We start from the raw sequence: 23206 nt of genomic DNA, 5'->3' as shown, positions 1-23206 counted from the left end.
AGTAGCTAGAAAGCTGTCTCCGCAGTTAGAAGAGAGTTTGGGTCTTTCAGAGGAGCTGAGTTAAGGTCCCAACACCCATACAGGTAGCTTGAAACCAGCTGTAACTTCAGCTCCAAGGGATCCAATACCCTCTTCTCACCTTCAATGGACACTTAATACACATGTAGCATACACATGCACACACACACACACACACACACACACACACAAATAATCAAATAAATTGTCACCATGTTAATACAATGATGAAACTCAGGGACTATACCAGAAATATGTAAGGACTATTCATCTACATATATTATAAAACAAAAGCTATAATTTAATGAATAAGCATCTATTTCAAGAGGTTAGAAAAAGATCAGCAAAGAGAAATAGATTTTTTTATAATGATCTTATAGGCATTATCTTTTTAAAAAGTTGAAACTGTTTTATATAAAAATAATTTTGTATACTAATTTTACATTCTTTTATATCCAAGATATTTTCTAATTCTTTTAAATTTATTTTTTATTTGTGTATATGTGTTTGAGCTCATGCACACACATATCAAAGGAAGCCAAGAGACACCTTCAGATAAAGTTAGTTGTGAGCTGCCCACAGTGGCTGCTGGAAATTAAATTCTTGGTCCACTGAAAGAACAGCAAACATTCCTAACCACTGAGCAATCTCTCCAGTTCCATTAATTCCTTTTTAATTCCATGAATTTATTTGCATTTTCTTTGGATGTGTCTATATATACAGTCATATTACCTACATATAAAAGTTTTTTCTAATCACTGTCCTTTACAAGCTCAAGTTCCTGCCCAGTCGCCTCTATTTGGCCATTCCGTGCTAATCCATCCTGTCTTTCCTGACCACAAAGTTTCAATGCCGCAATCTTAACTGCTGCATTTGCTGAAGATTTCTTGTTTTGTACCCCAAATGTCAGCAAACACATCCTCTGAGACAAATCCTGTGACAAAAACATGGCTGCATGTCTTTACAGAATGAGAACTAAGGATGAATTTTACAAAATTTAATTGTTGAAAACCATAAAAGAATAAAATTTTAAAACACAATATACAAAGTTCAGATTTTTTGTCTACAAATAGAGTTTTATAGGAGTACAGTCAGCCTCATCTGTTTACACATTGCCTACAGCTAACATATATCGCAGAGGTAGATTTAGAACAAATTTTACATTTATTTAGTTATGTGTGTGTATACAAACGCCTGAGCACAATGGCAGGCCAGAGGCATTCACAATACATTTAAGGTGTACAATCACAAATACACTCTTAGTTGGAACGTATCAGTTCTTGTGGTCTGAATTTGAGATTTCATGGTACCTTATTTTGTTTACCTAAGAAATGCCTTATTTACCTGACGGAACGATCATCACTTCCAGTCACAGCCAAAGGCTTAGTAGGGTGAACAGCAAGCGCCCAAAGTTCACCTTCGCAATGCCCTTGCATAATTAGGAAAGGTTTATTTCTTTCATGCACGACAATTTCGAAAATTTCACTGTCCTGTGTCCCCACTAAAATGTGGTCACCTCGCCAACAAACACTCCTCACAGATAAACCTGGTAAAAAAGGACATTATTTCCAATATTGTACTTAACATCAGTTCTACAATAATAAAATACACACTTAATTGGAAATTAATTTTTGTATCTTTTCTATCTTGGTTGTAAGAGAGTATAAAAGTCTAAATATACACTCCCATTATCTTCAATTGTTTGTATTCTTTGCCAAATGAAACAATAGATTTCTTCTTTCATATACATAATTTCTACCCATCACTTACATTTTTCCCTTCTCCTCTGCTAGACAACTCTGAGAGTCAGACTGTGTCTGTAGCCAAGGTCTCGCAACCACTTACAATGGTGAGTGTTCAGGACCTGCCTTTAAAGACATGCATTTTCTTTTTTTTTCATAACAACCTGACTTCTCACTGTATTTCATTTCTTAAGTCTGTTCATCATTAAATTTAAGGAAAGAGAATTCACTTTCACTTTATCTGCATTTTCCACAGTTCCTGTTGACCCTTATGAGAAAACATTCCCATTTTTATATTTATACAACATTGCCAATATAAAGACACCATATACCTCATAATATTCTCTTGAGAATAAAGTAAAAATGAATAACACGGTTTGGAGGCTTCAAAATAATGTTCATCAAAAACTAATGAAAACAGAGTAGCAACTGACATCAAAAAGCTTATTACATACTGAATTTTCTAAATAATTTATATGTACTAATTTATCTAATAGTAAGAGATAATTATAGTGATCTTAGCTTACTGATAAAACTAAACAATTAGATCAGAGTTACATCTCTCTCCACTAACACAAATATAATTTAAATATATTACAAGTAAATATTATCTAAATTTGTCACTTCCAATATTAGACTTATAATTCAATGTTATTAGTGACCAATAGTTACTAATATCTTATACTGAAAACCTATTTTATTATGTCTATTTTTAAATCCCCTAATTGCTGAAATAGTAAGTTTTGAATAAAGAAAAAAATTACTTAAATCATCATTAACAAAAGTTTACCAATTTCCAATATATTTTATTTGCACAATTATTTGGCAAATAGTTCTATTTAGCATTGTAACGGTAAAATAGTTTCAAAACCCACAGTTTAAAATAGTAAATATTTATTAAATGTTTCTGTAGATTTTATTATAATAGGCATTAAACTCACAAAAGGATCTTTGTCATAATAGCACAAACTTTATCAGCAAAAGTCCTCCAGATGGGACGTATAGAAAACATATGTGTGCACTAAGAGGCAACCATTGGCTTATTTACAATTAGCTTAGCATAACTTATTCATGTTATTATTACCTTTGTATCCCTGTTCTGTTTCCCTGAGATCAATCACAGTAATTGGTTTAAAAGTTAAATCCCAAAGACGAATACAGCCATCTCTGCCACCAGTAGCAAAGCCTTCTTCACAAGCATTCATACTAAAAATCCCTGCCTAGGTGAAGATAGAAAATGACTTAAAAACATAAACTTCTTAAGAACATTGGCTAAATAAAGGTAAAAATCCATTCAGCAATATTTTCTTATAAAATATAAATAAATAAGTAAACCAGAAAACACACCAAAAAATCTAAAATATATCATTAGAAAGTCAATATATAATTGAGACAGTATTTAATAATATGTACATACCATAAAAGAAAATTAAATATTATATTGTACATAAAATTCTAAAAGGCAAAACTCTAAGTGTAATAAATAAATGCAAAAAATCATAACCCTCATGTGACTCTGAGCTTTAAGACCTTTTCATACATGATAAAGAAAATCATAAACCATAAAGGAAAAGCTTTTACCTTTTTTGTGTGTAAGTGCAGTACTAGGGATTGAACACAGGAATCTAAAATGCTAGGCCATCATTCTATCCCTGAGCTACCTCCCTGGTCCTTAACTCCAATGTATATATTGAAAAAGTATACATCTCTTATATACACATGAAAAGAAAAAAACCTCAGTACGGTTGTACCAAAGGAGAATAAAAGGCAAAAAGGATAATTAATAAAAAAGAAAATTCAAGGAAGTTAACATTATTCTTCCAGGTGATAAGCAAAATTTACTATACTTCACATTCTATACTGAAAAAAGTTACAGAAAAAAACTAGTGTTTTTATATATTAAAGGATAAAACAAATTGTCACACATTTTGTGAAAAAAAAACCACTATTTTTGTCTCCAGACATTTTTCATAGAGCAAGTCATTCATAAATAGTTCTTTAGAACATCAGAACTTTCCACTTGAAAATCTCTGCTAACCCCCTACACACTGTTGGAGGAGTGATGATTCAATTGCTAAACAGCTTGAATTTAAAACCACACAAAACTTATAACAATATATTTTTGTGAGTTAATTATATGAAAATCTCATGAATTAAAAAAAAAAATCCAGGGACTAGAGAGATGGCTCAGTGGTTAAGATCACTAGCTGGTCTTCCAAAGGACCTGGATTCAATTCCTATCACCTACGTGGAGGCTCACACTGGTGTGTAACTCCAGTTCCAGGGGATCCTACATCTTCTTCTGGACTCCAAAGGTACTATGCACATACATGGTGTACAGCTACACATACAAGCAAAAACACCCATCACATACACATTTAACCAACTAAAAAATTAAATCTCTTCTCCTCTGGCTTAATGAGTCTTTTTTTTTTTTCCTACATGTTCTCAAATTGCCTACGGTTAAGTTGGCCTTAACAACACTAGCTTTATTTTACTGCAGCTAGTCTAGAAAACTCTATGGCTAAAGTCAACAAGCTTTACTCAGCACTATTTTGAAAAACACATTGTTATAACAACAGTTTTAAGAAGATGATAATTATTCTAATTTGATAAATATGTATGAGTCTAATTGCATGGTTCTTAATTGAAATATAAAAAATAAACCACTAGAATAACATTTAAAAAAAACTGAACTGACTAGAGAGAGGCTATAGTGGATAGCTTGTTTTAAGAAAGTTAAGTGGTAAACAGCTAAAAGTGTTTAAATTATTCAAATATACTTACAGTATGGGCTCCTTGTATTGTTCGTATAAGATTGATTCCTTTCCAAACATATATATCCCCATTGAGTGCACCAGAATATGTTAATTCATCCCGAGCACAGGCTAGGCACAATATTGTCTGAAGATCACCTGTTTTACCAAAAACTCCTCGTTTTGGGGTCAGAGCATTTCCACACAAACTCCAGAACTAAAATGTATACATTATAAGCATATTATCAAATAATGCTTATAAAACCAAGTCATATTCTTTTCAATTAATGCAATACCATACTATGGTAGCAGACTAGAAATTACCTAAGTAGTTGTCTTATGATAAAATAGCATTCAATGCTTATATTCTCATCTTAGGGTTGTCAGAGCTGTTTTAGCAGATTAGTCACTAGTTTCATCTTTATCTGTAAGAGTAAGGAATTTGAGCTAACATTTTCTTTAAAGCTATTTTTGGTGGGGAGAGGGATGAGAGTGGAGGGCAAAGAAATGGGTGGAGGAGGAATAACTAACACGAAAGATGTCTGAAAAAGCCATATGGAAACATATTATTTTATAAGTTTCGTGTGTGTGTGTGTGTGTGTGTGTGTGTGTGTGTGTGTATTTTCACATAAAAGAGTTTAAACTGGAGTCACCCTTCACAGGGGATAATACTCCTTCCAGAAGCCAAAGGATGCCAAATAAAAAGCCTAGTGTCAAGCATAATTGTTCTTGAGCTGTTAGTCAGATGTATCTTAGATATCCCCAAACCAATATAGGCTACTGCTACTCCTTCTGGTTGCCCACAAGAACTTGATTGTAACACTCTATTGCTGAGGATAGTATACCCTTGGGACACAGGTCACATAGAAATCAGGTTGGTACTAACCAGAAAGTTTTCTCCCTGCTTGTTACCTTTCATGGCATCAAAAAGTGTTACACAGACCTCTGGGAGGGAAAGCCATCAGTCTTGCCCAACTGTGAACCCCATGACTATAATAATGATCAGCATTCTTGGAGTGCAACAGCATCATGGATGTTAAAGAGTTAACCAACCACTTTTTGATTTAAGGGTCACCTCTCAAGAGGAAACAAATGCCTAGTGCTGTTAATCTGGCCACACACCTATAACTGGGCAGCTTACAGGACAAGGCCCTGGAATAAGCCTGCTTATATTATTTTGCCAAATGGACACTGTACCAAACTGCCATCTAGATGTGTATCTTCATGCACATAAATTAGTGCAGACATCATCAAATAAGTATCTCTGTGCAGTGATGACAGTAAACACAGACACTACTACTGTGCAGACAATAGGTGTCTGTGGACTGCTCAAACACAAATGGGACGTCTACAACACCCCAAGTCTTGGAATCAATGTAGAAGAGGGGGAGGTGGAGTATAAGAGCCAGAGGTCAGGGTGGACAGGATGGAAATAGTGACTTCTGGAAATAAGACAGCTGCTGACCTCTCAAACTCACAGCACCTGTGGCTGCATGCTTAGCTAAGACCTGCAACCAAGCCAGTCAACGTTCTACATGGAGAATGCAGGGACTCAGGAGCCCCTCTTCCTACAGTTTATGGCTTCTAGTGGAGGGAGAGTCAGAGTTTGGTTTTGTTCTGTCATGGCACGGGTACCAGTAGTTCAACCATGCTTCAGTGGACAGCCTCACACCCCTGATTATATGGGCATCACAAATTGGTCTCATGCGGTTATTAAAAAAAAAAAAGACAAGAGTGGGAGTAGTTGGAGTGGAGGGGGATGGATCTGGGAGAGGCGTGGAAGTGAATATGATCAAGATATGTGTGTGTATGTGTAATGCGTATATATATAAATACATATGTGAAGTTCTCAAAGAATGAATAAAAAGAATCATATTTCAAAAAAATCTGTGTTTTCAAAAAAATCTACATGCAATTTAGGCTAAAAGGTTGGGAGTGAGTTAGAAATGAAAATGAAGACAATAGCTGGAAATACAGCTCAATGGAAGGTCATTTGCCTAGTATGTACAAGACCCTGGTTTCAATCTCCAGTACCAGAAACGTAGTGAAAAAAGCACAAAGCACCATATACTCAGGAAAACAAGTCAAAGGTTACGTCAAATCTGAAGCAAAAGGTTAAGATGGGGAGAGGACAGAAAGAAAGAATATATGTTGCTCTCATGGGTAGTCTCGACCTGAGTAACAGCTTTGTAAAACTTAAAAATAAGATATGCATTACAAATAATCTATTGATTCTTGGGAGAAGATCAATTCAAGCATGAGTTGTCATAGTCAGCCTTATTGTTTACTTACACAGAATTCAGTAAATTTTTATAGTTTGCACAGAGAGAAAAATTTAAACATGATAGGGCAGGGATTTATACATGGAATAGTTGTAAATAAAGAAATTGAGTGCCCAAAATATTATTTTATAAGGAAATTAACATGTAATATATTTTTAATATTATATCCTTAAATTTTAAAGTCTGAAGCCTCACAGAACTAAAACCTATGATACTTATCTATTCATATAATTAATGAGTACTTTAATGTGTGAAATTCTATGACTTCTAAACCTAAGAGCACCATCTATAATTTATATTCACAAGAATAGCTGGCCTTGTCCTTCTGCCCAGTCCCAATCTGATGCTATTATTTTCTTCTGGCTTTGTAAGTCGCAATCTTGGCCTCCCGTTCAAACCACCTGGGAAGATTTACAATTCCTGAACACTCACTGAGATTAAACGAAATATAATCTTTGAGGAATAAAGTTTAGGTTTACAAATGCCTTTGAGACTCAGCAGGAGCTAAGACTTCTGTTCTAGAATCCAGATCAGTCCTGTTAAAGACAGAATCTCAGTGAAAATGGAAATCTCTCTCCCTTCTCTACACATATATGTATGTATATATATATATGAATAAATATGTGTATATGTGTGTATATATATACACATACACACATTCATACATACACATATGGTTTCTAATACAGTGGACTCCGAAACATGTGGCTTTTGTGTATTTAAAATGTGACTAATGAGTGAATAAATGAATTTTAAATTTCACTTTATTTAAGTTTACATTTAAATTCCTATATGTCCTAGGGGCCACTATACTTGGCAGTTCAAATTTACATCATCTTTGGGACTTAGTTTCCTTGCTAGTACCATTGGCACAAAACTACTACCTTACTAGTCATTGTCACTACCAAAGGAAATGTAATTCATAATATAGTTCGATCTTAGAAGATGAGTTCTTAAAAAAAAACTGAAAATAAAAGTTTTAGCTTCATTTACAATATAAATAGCCTTCAAGACTTAACTATATAGTAAAACAAAACCTATAGCTTACATAAGCAAATACATAGTAATTATCAAGGTAAAAGTCCCTTGGCCATGAAAAGCATTTGAACAAATGCTGCTAGGAGGATGGTAAGAACTGTCATAGCTTCAAAATGTGAAAAAACAAACAAACAAAAAACAAACAAACAAACCTCAAAGTGGTTAAATGACTCCCACAGGTTAAGTGTCTAGTAATTAGCAGTAGTGACATCCATGTTGCTTCTATATCATCTCTACAGATGAAAAACTCTTAGATGTTTGGCTCTCTATTCACAATAGGTTCTACCTCATTAGACTATTTCCTTATGGACATTACTCATCACTTCCTTTAAAAACTTATACCCTTAAAAGGTCTCAAATAACTACACAACAAGCACTTGCTAGACAAGACATGAGTAATAAACAGTTGACATTTTAAAACAAGTCCTGTTAGAATTCTATAACTATCATTAAGTGGCTAATGGTGTAATGAATATGTAGCAACAGGTAGTCAGAAATGACAGCTATAGAAGAAGGACCTTCTTGTACCTTGATGTGTTTTACACCACAGCTGACGAGCTTATTTGGCTGGTACAAATCCCAAGAAATATCAAATATCTGTAAACAAATCAGATCAATGATTAAAATATTTTCAGTATCACTTAAGAACCCTGACCAAACAATTAAGTGGGCTAAGCCCTCATCTATCAGAAACTACATACAACACTCTCAGTAATAATCAAAATCCTACATTTCAAAAATCTTATGAAGAAAAAAACAAGAATGGTAATAAGGAATGAAAGCAATTTACTATTTGGGTTAACTTTACAGAGAACTAATAAAGTGAAATTTAACATGTATTTCTTTTTAATTTTTTAAAAATATTTTAACCTAAGAAAATAACATGAATGGATCAACAGAAATAGAATATGAGGTTGATGCCAGAGAATATTTACAGAGACAAAATTCCAAATGGTGCAGCTATACATAATTTTAAATGTACATTATAATATAGATGTAACATACTGTTAAACCAAACTAAACAGACATATAATTTTAAAGTTGATATCTGAATAATTTATGTTTTCATATGCACAATTCTTTAAATAGTACAAATTAAGGATCTGTAGTATTTATCATATTTTTAAAAATCTGTTTAAAAAAGAAAAAAGTATATTTTTTACTGAAACAAACAGAGATAAATTCCAAACTAATGCTATACACAATGGGTCATATGTTTTAGTCCTATGGTAGATACACATTTTTTATTCAATTTTTATTTATGTGCATATATATGTAGGTACCTTTATCTGCTGAGCCATCTCACCAGGCCACAATCTAAGATTTTATGGATATTTATAATTGTGTAATTTAAACTGTACTTTAAAAGTTTCATTAATATTTCACATTTAAAGTTCCCCCTTCTTAAAGTATATAAACCAATGGTTCTTAGTATGTTCACAGAAATGTTTAACTGTAACTATACTTGGTTTTAGAAAATAGTTATCACCTAAGAAATTTATTCTACACTTCCCTTCCCACCCTTTCCTCTCTCCCAGAATTGTATGATTTTTCACGAATTATGTAACTTTTATTACCTATGGTTACTTGACAATGACAAGACACAGAAGACCCTGTGAACTCTGACAGTTTTTCCTGCCAAGTATTCATTAGAAAGCTGAAAGGAGAATACTCACTCTGTCTGTGTGACCAGGAGCCATAGACAGCATTCTCCCTTTTTTCCAGTCCCAAACACAAACTGCATTCTTTGAATCGAGCCCAACTGAAACCAAGCGCTGGATTTTGTCCAAGAAATTCAGGTCGGAATAAAAAGACAACTCAAATAACTACCAAATTATAAATAGTAAATACGTTCTACTTGTAACATCAAAGTATATGCATTCATATTTCAGATGCCCTTTAAGGCAGACAGATGTGTTCATCCCATTAATATTTGTACATGCATTTAGTTTTTCATATTATTTAAAAAGAAAGACTATCAGTTCTAGGAATATCCAGGAAGTATCTTAGTCAAACTCCAGTCAAAAGCTAACATTTCTAGATGAACACCCTACTCTCTAGGAATGTACTAACCTGCAAAAATGACCTCCTTTTTTTGATCAGTAGCTAAAGACAAAGGTAAACTGATATATTTTATTTATGTCAGCTCATGGGTTTTTCATGAAATTAGACTTAAAAACTACCTCATCCTTAACTCATTCTAGAAATGGGCAGAGTTTTAATTCTAACTATGTGTCTGTGGGCTGGGGAGATGGCACAGTGGGTGACGTGCTTACTGCAGAAGCCTGAGAATGTAAGTTCAGATTCCCAGCACCAAGGTAAAGAGCTAAGCACTGAGGCACAGATCTGTAGCCCCAGCCCCATGAGGCAAAGACAGGTGGTTCTGGGGTCTCACTAGCCAGTCAGGATAGTTGAAAATTCCAGCTATAGCTTTAATCCTTCCTCCTCCCATTGCTATGGAATCTTCAGTGCCTGTTTGTTATAGATTTCTATTAATAGACTTTTCAGGCCTTAATTATCTTCAAGAAGACAGGCCACTAGTATTAATATGTCTATTCAGCTCAACTAGGAGAAAGCCTGTAGGAAGAGAACATTTAGCCTTGCTACCTTGAAGGAAGCTCACCAATTGAAGAAATCCTAAATGTTTACATATGCTTTCAAATCTAGCAGAAAATGAAAATATTAGACAATATTTCCTATTCAATACCTTATAAGGAGTTTATAGTCAGGTATGTTAGTTTAAATATATTTTTCTTTTTGTTCCCCCTTCCCTTCTCCCTCTAGTTCCGTCCCCACTCGCTCTGACTCATAGGTTTTTATTTATTTTTTTAAATAAATAAAATGTAAGTACACTAAAGCTGTCTTCAGACACCCCCATAAGAGGGCATCAGATCTCATTACTGATGGTTGTGAGCCACCATACGGTTGCTGGGATTTGAACTCATGGCCTCTGGAAGAGTAGTCAGTGCTCTTAACCACTGAGCCATCTCACCAGCCCTCAAATATATTTTTCAAATTATAACATTAAAATAATTCCCTTATCTTAAATTACCAGGAGTTTCTTATATTAACTGCACTTGTTAAAGGAGGAATTCCTTTTGATATATAAACAACTACTTCCTATGTGACATGTTTGGGAGGCAGTAAAGCATTGCTGTTAAAAAGACGAGCTTTGTAGTATGAGAGACCTGGTTCTGCTCTGGTTCCCCTCACTAGCTGTTAACATGAGACAAGTTATTCAACCTCTCTCAGGCTCAGTTTCTTTTTCTGCAAAATAGAGATAATAATAGAATCTATTTCATAGGGTTGTCACAAGGATTGAATGAGAAAATGCCAACTTAGGGGAATGCATACCTAGTATATAGTGTGAACTCTATATCTCTATGGATTTCTAACTTTAAATTTTTAATAATACATCCTCATGAAAACAGGATGACAAAATATAATTATTCATGATTTCTCATAGAAATTGCTCCAAGTAAGCAAGACTGAGAGCTCTCAAGCAGTAAAAGCTACGGAAGTGGTTTCTCCTTAGAAGAGACATCTCAGCAATACAATACATTATATGTAAAGGGGGAAACTAAAGATTAAGAAGAAATTATAGCTAAAGGATACTTATTAACTATCATAGTAAAAAAAAAAAATCTTAAGCTTCACAAAACCCTATATGTAAAGGCATTTTAAACTAATCGTGTAGATTTATTTCATCATGTTCTATATTCTTGTGATGTTGGGAAGATGATTCTTTCCTTTAAGGAAGTAAATGAAATTCTAATAGGACATAAAACATAAAAGATGATAGCAAGCATGGGACATAAACTGAGCCTCACAATTGCTGAGCGCCATTAAACCTAAAGCACATGTTTAGAGAGGGAAGTCTCCACAGACCCCTTACCAGAAAGTCACGGGTCTATGCTACCCACAGCACTATGTCTCAGAATAATGTAAGGTACCTACTGAGTATCATGTTCTTTAGGATGCAACCCAGGCTACAGTCTATTTTGATAGAATCTACATTTATAACAATGATATAAAGCAGGTAAGTACATTTTTCTGAAAGTTAAAATTATTTTAAAGTCTAACTTAAACACAAAATATTTAACAATTACAAATTAACCACACCACTTTTAAAATAATGTTTCAGTCATAACACCTTCTAAACAGAGCCAAAAAAAAAAAAAAAAAAAAAAAAAAAAAACCTTGCCAGAGGATAATTGGAAACGTGAGTAGCCAGTGGGATGACAACAAAGATCATTGTTTTGACCTTTGACTTTGTATTGATTTGTCTCATTTTCAATAAAAAATATAATTTTAAAAGAAGAACTTTTAAGTAACTGAAAGTTAAAATATATACAGCTCTACTTAGAGAAACTTAATTTTCCTAAGGTATCTTCCATATGCCCTACCTAAATACCTTACCTGGAAAAATAGTTACAGATAAAGTTTTCTGTAACAATCAAGTACTAGTCAGTGAATGAGAATTTCTTTGGCTTTTAGAATCATTTGACTGAGAACGTTCTTGGTAATGATGAAATCAATACCCTTGTTTTATTTTTGTTAGCTATGTTGTCCATCCATCTCATTTATACTTCAACATATCTAGATAAACTAGTACTTTTTATCAGTTGTTTTTCAATTCTATATTATAAACTTAGAATGATTTCATTTTTAAATATTTAAAAAAAATTTTATTACAGATGAATTGGTGTTTTACCTGCAAGTATGTTTGTGTGAGAGTGTCAAATCCCCTGGAACTGGAGTCAAAGAAAGTTGTGAGCTGCCATCTGGATACTGGGAATTGAACCCAGGTCCTCTGGAAGCCAGTGCTCTCAACTCTTGAGCCATCTCTCCAGACCCTTATAATGATTTCTTATAGCAAGCATTTTTAAATCAAAATTGATACAAAGGAGGAAAATGATCATATACCTGTCCATCCAAGTCAAATGCTAAACAAGCTATACCATGTGTGTGAACATCCTTCAGAACAGACACGGTCTGGACAGTGTAAGAGTCCCAAACACAGATGTAAGGCTCTTTCCCAACTTGTCCTGTTGCTACCAACACTCGCTCAGGATGCAGTGCAAGACTAAAAAATAAAGAATAAATAAGTAAATAGTAAGACTTGAAAATTGCTTATAAACTTTTATAGCATTTGCTATAGATATTTGTGTTTACAAATATCAACATTAGACTTTATCTTAAATAATTTATATTTAGAAATAATTTCTATAAAATTATTGCTAAGAATTAATAATAATAAACTAAAAGGTTAATAATAAACTAATTATAGACTTCATAAACTCCATGTGATACAGTTTGCATAAATTTCCCAAGAAAAAAAGATCCCACAAAAGATCAACAGAAATACAGCAACAGATTTTTAGCAACTTATCTGTCACATGCTATTTTTCCAGTTGGTATTTATGTTGCAAGCCTTCTTTTCTATCATACCATTCCTTTTATTGACTAATATTGGACTAAATCTAGAGGCTGAGGAGATGGCTCTATGGTTAAGCACTTTCCATGAGAGCATGAAGACTGGAGAGTGTACTCCTGGAACCCACTAGATACCATGCAGATATGGCAGACCACTTGTTATTCAAACCTTGGAGGGCAGCCCCAAAACAAGCTGGTTAGCAAGAATAGGCATATCAAAGAGCTCTGCATGTAGCTGAGAGACCTTGCCTCACTGAACCTGGTACCAGGGTGATCAGGGATGATCCCAGCATCAGTCTTGGGCTTCCATGTACACTCATACCCACAGGCACATGTACTTCACACATGTCTCCACAAACATGCATGCACAAACACACATATAAACCATATACACATATATGAAAATAAAAAAATAGCTAAATCTTAACGTCTAAGGTAGCATTTGGTAGCACTTATACTACAACAGTAATAAATTATAAATCTCATTTAAAAAACAATGTCATATGAAATTTGCAAAAAGTGGTCAATGGGGCTCTAAAAGTAAGACAAAAATCTAACAATCAGTAAGGACTATGCATATACATCCACAAAAGGCAGGAAAGAAAAATAAAATTCTACTTGATAAAAGTGTCTACAAAAGAATTTAAAATATCAGATTTGCCTTTAAATAAAAAGACATTCAACTGCATTTCTGTACACTAGCAAAGAATACCTAAAAAAAAAAAAAAAGAAAGAAAGAAAAACTAAATTATAGTAGCATCAAAAAGAGTAAATACAATAATGAACCCCAACTACAAGTCATTTTAAAATGTCTAAACAGAGGATAGAATACATCAATTCTAGGCCTGAAAAAATGTAATATTCTCCTGATGGTAATGCTCCTTAAATTGAATCCCTGTCAAAGGACCAGGCATAATTAAATAAAAATAATATAGAAAATTAGATCACGCAAATATTATTTGTGAGGCTATAAAATTATACAGCCAGTTTAAAAACAGTTTAGCAGAGTTACTATAGGATGCAACAATTCTATTTCTAGATACATTCCTAAAAGGAGTAAAAACATATGTCCACACAAGATCTCTACACAAACGTTTATGCCAAAATTATTCATAACAGTAAAAGTGACAGCTCAAATGTTCATCAACTGACTGGAGAAAAGCAATAAAGTGCTAATAGTATATTGCAACAGAGATGAACTCTGAATGTAACACAACACAGAAGAAACACAGACATAAGGGCCACATACTCTGTGGATTCATGTACATGAAACGTCTGGAATAAGCAACTCTCATGTGACTGGCTTTTCTTGGGGAAACATAACACACAAATGTGTATTCACTCCCAAAGGAAGCCTACAGCAGACCAAAGTAAAGATCATACCAATGTCCAATCTGGTGAACCAAAGTTTTTATTGGGGTCACTAACAGTAGTATGGGTGGTAAGACATACGGAACAAGGATGACTCAAGAGCAGCTGCACCACTGAAGAGCCCGCCCCAACACTGGTGACAACTCAGAAAGGCTGCAAACTAGGAGCTCGCTACACAGCTTGCAGCAGCTGAGAATCTCCCTCCAGCTCAGCTAGCCTCCTCCATCAATCTTTTATTCCTTTTTATGCTCTGACAAAGGGCCTTCAAGAATCTTCCAAGTTTCTGTTCTCCCAGACATATATACGATCATGTGTTTACCCCTCAAGTGTCATGAGCCTTCCCTTCCCTTTGAGAAGGAATTTTCGATTCTGAGGAAAATGCTATACAACAAAGAGCCATGCCATGACCAGAGACAGCATTTAACAGCACTCCTCCCATCCTCCATCAGCATCAACGGGTTCTCCAAAAGAGCCTATTATTTCCCTCTACATGGGTTTGACCATGTCTACAGTATGAGGCATGAACTCCCTCCTGTGAAGCAGGCCTTAAAACCAATCGAGAGAGTGGGTAGTTACCTCCATACACAGGATGTGATTTGAATAACAATAGTCCCCATAATCTCATAGATTTAAATGCTTGGTCACCAGGGAGTGTCACTATTTGGGAGAATTAGGAAGTGTAGCCTTGTTGGAGTAGGTGTGGCCTTTTGTTAAAGGAAATGTATCATCAGGGATGAGTTTGAGGTTTCAGAAGCCCAGAGGCTCTTGCCCTTCCTGCAGTGTGTGGATCCAGCTGTAGAACTTTTAGCTGTTTCTCTTAGGACCATGCCTCCACACTCTCCAACATGATGACAATGGACTAAATCTCTGAAACTGTAAGCAAGCCTCAATTAAATGCTTTCCTTTATAAGAGTTGCTGGTGTCTCTTCACAGTACTAAAACACTGACTAATACACATAGTTTTGCCACTATTGCACTGTGAACACATCTTGTCTGGAAGGTCAGTGTTGTGGTAAACAAGGTCTAGCACTATGTAACAGTGTAGAAGAGCTCCCCTTTTGCCACATCTATACCAGAATTTGTTGTCACTTGTTTTTCTTTTTCTTCTTTTTTTTATTTTAATCTTTGTCATTCTGGGATAGGATGGAATCTTAAAGTAGTTTAAAATCATTTTATTTTTTAAATTATAATGTAAACAAATAAATTTCCTCCCTTTCCTTTCCTTCTCTCAACTCCTCCTATGCACCTCCTTGTGTTTCAGAATACTTGATCACACTGTGAACCCCTAGCTTGTGCTATTTACTGAAGGAAAAAAAAAACCCTGTATCTAGTTGTAGCACAAACCTTTAATCCCTCTGACTGGAATACAGACATACCCTTAGCACACATCTTTAATGCCAAACAATGAAGGTAAAGTTAGTTTGTAGAAGGAAGCACACATATTTGTAAGCAATGTCTAATTGAGTGGCAGACAAAGTGATGAATCAGAGAAAGATTTGACAGAGTTGGATATGCTCAACTCTCAAAAGAAGAGAGAGGAAAGGGAAGCTACTTTTTTTAATTACTTTTTTTTTTTTTTTTTTTTTTTTTTTTTTACAGTCCAGTCGTTACCTCCCTCCTGGTCCACCTTCCCATAGTTCCTTACTCCATCCCTCCTCCCCCTATCTCCAAGAGGATGCTCCCACCTCCCACCCCAACTCCCCCATCCCACCCCTGCCAGGCCTCTCCACTCCCTGGGACCTCAGGTCTCTCAAGGGTTAGATTCCTCTTCTCTCACTGAGGCCAGAACAGGTAGTCTTCTGTTATATATGTGTTGGGAGCCTTGGACCAGCTAGTGTATGCTGCCTGGTTGGTGGCTCAGTGTCTGAGAGATATCACTTAAGAGAGCAGTGCAGAGAGAAAAAGGGAGAGGAAGCAGTTTACTGGAACAGTTGCAGAGAGAGAAGCAGCTATATTCAGGTGAAGATATAATGAGCCAGGGAATGAGAAGGAACCAGATAATTAGAACAGATTGCCAGAGTTAGTTTGAAGCCAATCAGAGCAAAGGGTCAGAGGGCAAGAGAAAAAGCCAGATTGAACAAGAGAGGAGTTTTGAGCCAGAACAGCTGAGCTGACCAGCCATCCAGAGTTCAGAAAGAACAAGGTGACCTTATTCAGCAGTCAGTCTCAGAGGCTGAAAACATTCTAGGCCTAGATTAGACTGTAAGGAGGCCAGAAGTTTCCAGGACTAGGCTTGGGTTAGCAGACTGAGGCAGTAAGCCATGGAAATAACAATTGCTTCAGGAGAATAAAAGGTATTTTTCTACTCTTGTTCTCTCTCAAATTCTTGGCCTTCTTTTCTTTATTATTAAATATATATATTCCTTAATACATAAATACAACCTTCTCAGTCTGCATAATTTTACCTATATGTATGTGATCTCAGGGCTGACCACTTGGTATAGGATAACCAATTGGAAGGCTCTTCCCTGAAGAAAACTAATTCTCCTACTCTCAGAATTCCCCAGTCTCCACAGTTCTTTGTCTTGGATTGAGTCCCTGCAGGCTTTCCCCCTTCCACTTAGCATGTCCACTGATGTCCTCCTTGTTCAGGTTTTGTTTAAACATGAAGTCTGATAAAACTTCATAGGTACAGCCTCTCTGATATAGAAGCCCTCTTTTGATTTGTTGCTCAGAGCTGTCCAAGAGACTCCCAAAACATTACAGCCTATTATTGCCCTTTGTTGCCTACTAGAAGTGGAAGGTTAGTCCCTACTGCTAAAGACACTATTGTACTTTGGACAAAACCCAGAGGTTCTGAGCTGGATCTGATCTGAAAGTCTCCTTTCTGAGGACTAGTTTTCATGGTACCTGAAACCATCATGCAAGTTTCCAAGACAGGGAAGCAACCAATAGTCCTACCCAGCTATGACAACTATGTACCATAATCATCAGCATAGCCATAGAGAAATATATATGTTGGCAGTAACTAACAGCTAATTGAACATAAGGTCTGTTCAACAAGAGGGAAAAAACATACATAATACTAGAAACTTTATGTAGTTTTAATCTATACTACACTGATGGTTAAGGATGTTGAATACTTTCAAGTGTTTACTAGCCATCTGCAAGGTTTTTTTGTTTGTTTGTTTGTTTGTTTGTTTTTTGTTTGTTTGTTTTTTTAGTTCTGTTCCATTCCACAGCCCATTTTAAAAACTGGGTTGTTTTCTTGGTGATTAGTTTTGTTGATGTTGTTTAGTTATCTGTACATTCTAGACACTAACTACCTACCACATATATAGCTGGTAATTTATCCATTTGAAGTTGTACTTTGTGAAGATTAGTGGTAAGGATCTAGTTTCATTTTTCTGAATGTTGAAATCCAGATTTCCCAGTACCACTTGTTAAAGACGTTGTCTTTCCTGTGGCATGTAGTTTTGACATCTCTGTCCAAAGATCCAGTAGCCATAGTTATATTGACCTATATGTGTCTGTTTTTATGCCAGTACAATGCTGGTTTTATTACCATAGGTCTGTAATATAATTTAAAACTAGACAATGCTTCCTATGAGGCATTTTGTTCAGGACTGATTTGATTACTCTTGATCTTTTGTGTCTCTGTACACATTGTAAGGTTGTTTGTTCTGTCTGTGAAGAAAGGTCCTAGTATTTTTACTGGGGGTGCTTGAATCAGTAGACTTCTTAAAGTAGGATGGCAATTTTCACAGTATTAACCCTGACAAGATCCATGAGCATCTTGTGGTATATTACTCTATTTCTTTCTTCAGTGCCTTAAAGCTCTCATTGTAGAAGTCTTTCATTTCTTTGGGTAGGTTGGTTCCCAGAAATGGGGTTTGTTTTTTGTGTATTGAATGGGATTGTTTCCCTAATTTTTTTTCAGTATATTTATATGTTTGTCATATGTATATAGAAAGGCTACTTATTATTATGTGCTAATTTTGTATTTTATCACTTTGCTGAAAGTATCTCTCAGTTCTATGAGGTTTTGGTGGAGTCTTTAGGGTCTTTTATATAGAGAATTCTATCATCTGCAAACAGGGATACTTTCACTTCTTTTTCCTACTTGGATCCCTTTTATTCTCTTGTCTTGTCTTATTGCTCTAGCTAAAACCTGAAACAGTTTATTGCTTGGATCAAGAATCTAAATTCCATTCTCACTCCTTACATGATTCCATTGGCCTGTCTTATTGCCTCTATCTTCACCCTTATCTTTTCTGGTAGAATCTTCATTCTGGCCAGCATTCACCTTATACCAGGACTACTTCAGTAGCCTTTTGACCACTCACTCTTCTTTTCTTTATTGCTCTCTTTAGAGTTTCCTCAATATAGCCTGGATGATTTTTTTTTTTAAAGAAAACTGGTTTTTTTTTTTTCCACTTATTTTATACTTTGAGTTGTGGGGTTTCCCCCAGCACCACTCCCTGGGTCTTCCCCCATCCACCACCACCCTGGTGTGTGAGGGTTCAGAAGTTCTGTGAGTACATAAGATGAATAACTACACTAGGACCAGCTATCAGGAGGCAGATCAACTTTACTTAGAGTGATTCAAGGCTCATAAAGTTTTGGAGAGCTGGGGGTTGAAACATCCAGAATGGGCAAAGGTCATCAGCCTGGGGCTTGGGGCACCTGAAATGCCGCATTAGCATGGGGAAGCATCTCAGGTGCTGGCTGAACAGGTTCTTATTAGGAGAAAGGAAATTGATCCTGTAATCTAATTGAGGCTACATGACATTCCTTAGGTAGAAGCATATGTGAGGGATTAGAATTCCCCAGATAAGGTCAGAGAAGAAGAAGTCCTGCTAATGAAAGAAGTCTCCCATATTGTGTTGAGCCCAGAGGCTATCTAGCCATGGTGGATGGACTTCAACCTTAACTAGCAGAGTTTTCTCACAAGGAGTAGGGCATGCAATAGACTGTATGTGGAAATCAGACAGAGGGCAACTTTGTGGAGTCTGTTCTCTACTTCTACTTTTGCTTGGCTTCTGGGGATCAAGCTCAGGTGATCAGGCTTGTATGGCAAGCATCTTTGCCTGCTGAGCCATCTCATTGGCCCCAGGGTAATCTTTTAGGACAACATAATCTGACTTTCCCATCCACTTGATTAAAACTCTCCAACTGCTTCCCAGCGATCTAGAATAAAATCCGACCTGGATGGAGTCCCTCAAGATGTTCTCAAGCCTTAACCTACACTATTTCCCCTCTTGTCCACTCCAGCCACACATTCCTTTCTGTCCCATAAAAAGGTCAAGATGATTGTGCTTTTTAAGGTTTTTGTCTAGAATGATTTCCAAAATCTTCACCTCACTTATCCTTTAGGGCAAACATATCTTGTACTGACAAGCTCTAACTACTCATGGTCATTTCAATATGTTACAGAACATATTACATTATCCTAATACATTTCCAGTAATGATCAACTATCTTAAATCACTTTTGTATATGTATGATCTTACTCTTTCCACTAAAATCCATAAGCCAACTGTCATAGTCAAGGTTTGTATTCCTGCACAAAACATCATGACCAAGAAGGAAGTTGGAGAGGAAAGGGTTTATTCACCTTACACTTCCACACTGCTGTTCATCACTAAAGGAAGTCAAGGACTGGAACTCACTCAGGGCCAGAACTTGAAGGCAGAAACTGATGCAAAGGCCATGGAGGGGTCCTACTTACTGGAATGCTTCCCCTGGCTTGCTCAGCTTGCTTTCTTATAAAGCCCAGGACTACCAGCCCAGGGATGGTACCACCTATAATAGGCTAGGCCCTCCCCCCCTTGATCACTAATTGAGAAAATGCCTTACAGTTGGATCTCATAGAGGCATTTCCTCAAGGGAGGCTCCTTCCTCTGTGATAACTCTAGCATGTGTCAAGTTGACACACAAAACCAGCCAGTACACCAACCAATAGGACAGAGACTTTGTGCTAGAACACACACACACACACACACACACCTACCTTTTAAAATTCATTTCTAACCCTAAGTGCCTAAAGCAATGATTAGTCCTTGTAGTTATTAAATCAATATTTATTAACTGAATTCCCAAAGAGGCCGCTAAAGTTAAAAAGAAATTTTGAATAAATTAATCCTCAACAAAGAAAAGCCCTAATGGAAATGCTTTCATCCCATCATTTATAGCAACAAAAACTTAAACACCACCTAAAAGTATAGGGAGTTTTTTATATTATGAAAAGCTTCTGTTATAATATTAAGCAAAAACATACTCTACATATTACATATAGCATTACATCAACTGCTCAAGACTACAAAAAAAAACTCAAGTGAATAATCTAGAAATATAATAATAATACAATAATCTACAATATGGTTATATTTCTAGATAGCAAGATTGTGGGTAAATATTTTTCTGTGGCCTTCAACTTTCTATAATAGTATTACTAATTTAACAATAAAACTCTATGAGAAAACTTAGAAAATCTTTCATAATGCCTATTATGATTATTTCAAACTTCTATATAGTCTTTTAAAAACATAGTTATCAAAACTACCTTTTATAAAAACTTAGCTTCTCAATCTAGCACTCAAATTCCAGATAAGATTTCTACTATGAGGTCTCATGTTTTATGCATTAAATACATCGTTCATTAGCTAACAATCAGCAAAGTCTCACTCAACCAAATGTGAACTCTGGTGTTAGTCATCACATATGAGTCTTATTCTTTCCACTCTAGGTTGGAATTATACCCTGGTCCTTGAAGAGCCATACTGCCGACAGATGATAACCACTGAAGTAGTTAGACCTGGTGACATCACTAAAAGTTAAGTGAAATACTATGAGAAACATGGCAGTAAAAACTACCTGTGCTGTTATCCTCCCCAACCATGTAGTGAAATGAGTATGAAACACTACCTTTACACCAGGGGCAGTGTCTAGTATTGTTGATCCTGATAAAGTATTTGCAGAGAACGCAAAGAAATAGATTCAACATAATGGGAAGGAGAAGGAACGAATGCCTTCTTTAGTTGGGAAGTGAGGATGGTACACAATTTCCAGATAATTTTTCCCTCTCCTTCCTCTCCTTGCCTGTTCTCCCTCTTGCTCATTCACCCCTTCCTTCTGCTGGTCCTCTTCCTCTCCCCCACTACCTGCTTCCTAGATGTCTACAGCGAGCAGTTTCCTCTGCCACTTACACTGCACCCTGATATTCTCCCTTGCAAAAGACCATCCAACCTTCAACTGAAATCTCTAACAACCATAAGCAAAAATACAGATGTCCTCCTTTTAAATTCTGTTCTCAGGTATTGTGTCACAACTACGGCAAGGTGACTTGTTGTGTAAGACATAAGAATCCTTATTTCCAGTGAGTTCCAGGATGGGTTGGGGGGGGGGGCGAGGAAAAGAATTTGAATTTCTCATAAGTTTTCAAGTAATGTTCCTATTGTTAATCTAAAGACCATACTGTGAATAGTAAGAATCTAAGGCTGCCAGCCACATGCCATTGTTTGGTTCTTTGTTTTAAATAAATCTTACAAGGTACTAGTATTTTTGTATTACTAACAGCCCATTTTGACTTCTTCCCCTTATCATTTGAGCATAATGGTCTCCAGGCCAGGTCTTGTAATTGTAATGTAATAACCACAAGACAGCTAACACCTTGACCAATGGGAAGCAGGTTTGGTCATATCTGGTGTCCCCATAACCTCACTTTCCCTTCTGTTCCTCTGGCCACACTTTTATTACTTCATTCTTCATCTCCCCTGCATTTGAATATTGCAACACAACAGAAATCCACTTTCAGATCCATTCTCTGTCTATACTTGCTACCTTGGTGACGTCATTGAGATTCACAGCTTTACTGCTTACATATTGGTAACACCTGTTTATACTAGCCATACCAGACTGCTTCCTGAGTTACAGACACACGTGTCCAGCTGTCTAATTATAACCCTACTTACTTGTCTATGAGGTTTCTCCACTGAACTCTTCTAACACAGGGCTTCTGATTTCTCCTGTCCTCTCCAAACAGAAAGTGTTTCCCACAATCTTTCTCAACTCAATAGCTGCTAACTCTAATTCTCCAAATGTTCTGATCAAAATAACTGTGATCATGATTGTCTTCCTTTTTCTCTTATAATTTGCATATGATTCATTAGTCAATCATGCTGCTCCCATCTTTAAAATACACCCAGAATTTTGCCTTTCTCACTGCTTTCCCTGTTGCTCCTCCCAATATCTCATGACTGGCCCAAGCCACCAACACTCCCAGAATGAAACACTACAATAGTCCCCTCAGTGTTTTCCCTGCTTCCCTACTGCCTCTCTTCTCCAGGAGATTCTGGATACAGAAGCTACTGTGACTTTGTTATTCTCTAAGCCAATAACTTCATTAAATAGTTGTCTTAGTCAGTGTTTCATTGCTGTGAAGAGACAACATAACCATGGTAACTCGTGTAAAAGAATGCATGTAATTGGAGTTTGTTTAGTTTCGGATGGTTTAGTCCATTTTCAGCAGGGCCGGAAGCATGGCCGCACACAGGCAGACTTGGTGCTGGAGAAGTAGATAGGAGTTCTACATCTAGATCCACAGGCAGCAGGAAGAGATAGA

At 36.0% G+C, this 23206-nt stretch overlaps 1 protein-coding gene across 13 annotated transcripts in view; it reads right to left on the bottom strand.

The window, feature by feature from the left end:
- Nucleotides 1-23206, bottom strand: part of Eml5 (EMAP like 5) — a 104816-nt gene that overhangs the window by 76407 nt on the left and 5203 nt on the right. For all 13 annotated transcript variants that reach the window (XR_013106657.1, XM_076921449.1, XM_076921447.1 and 10 more), the window contains exons 2-7: nt 12763-12922; nt 9513-9611; nt 8365-8433; nt 4548-4733; nt 2845-2980; nt 1363-1564 (exon numbers count right to left, since the gene is read on the bottom strand). Coding sequence is in view for 12 of the 13 variants with exons in the window: in XM_076921449.1 (XP_076777564.1) it covers nt 1363-1564; nt 2845-2980; nt 4548-4733; nt 8365-8433; nt 9513-9611; nt 12763-12922 (852 nt within the window). In the remaining variant the exon portion in view is untranslated. The remainder of the gene's footprint in view (nt 1-1362; nt 1565-2844; nt 2981-4547; nt 4734-8364; nt 8434-9512; nt 9612-12762; nt 12923-23206) is intronic.

The sequence above is a fragment of the Arvicanthis niloticus genome, chromosome 23 (assembly GCF_011762505.2).
Source record: "Arvicanthis niloticus isolate mArvNil1 chromosome 23, mArvNil1.pat.X, whole genome shotgun sequence".
NCBI lineage: Eukaryota > Metazoa > Chordata > Mammalia > Rodentia > Muridae > Arvicanthis > Arvicanthis niloticus.
This window is presented reverse-complemented; position numbering and strand designations above follow the sequence as displayed.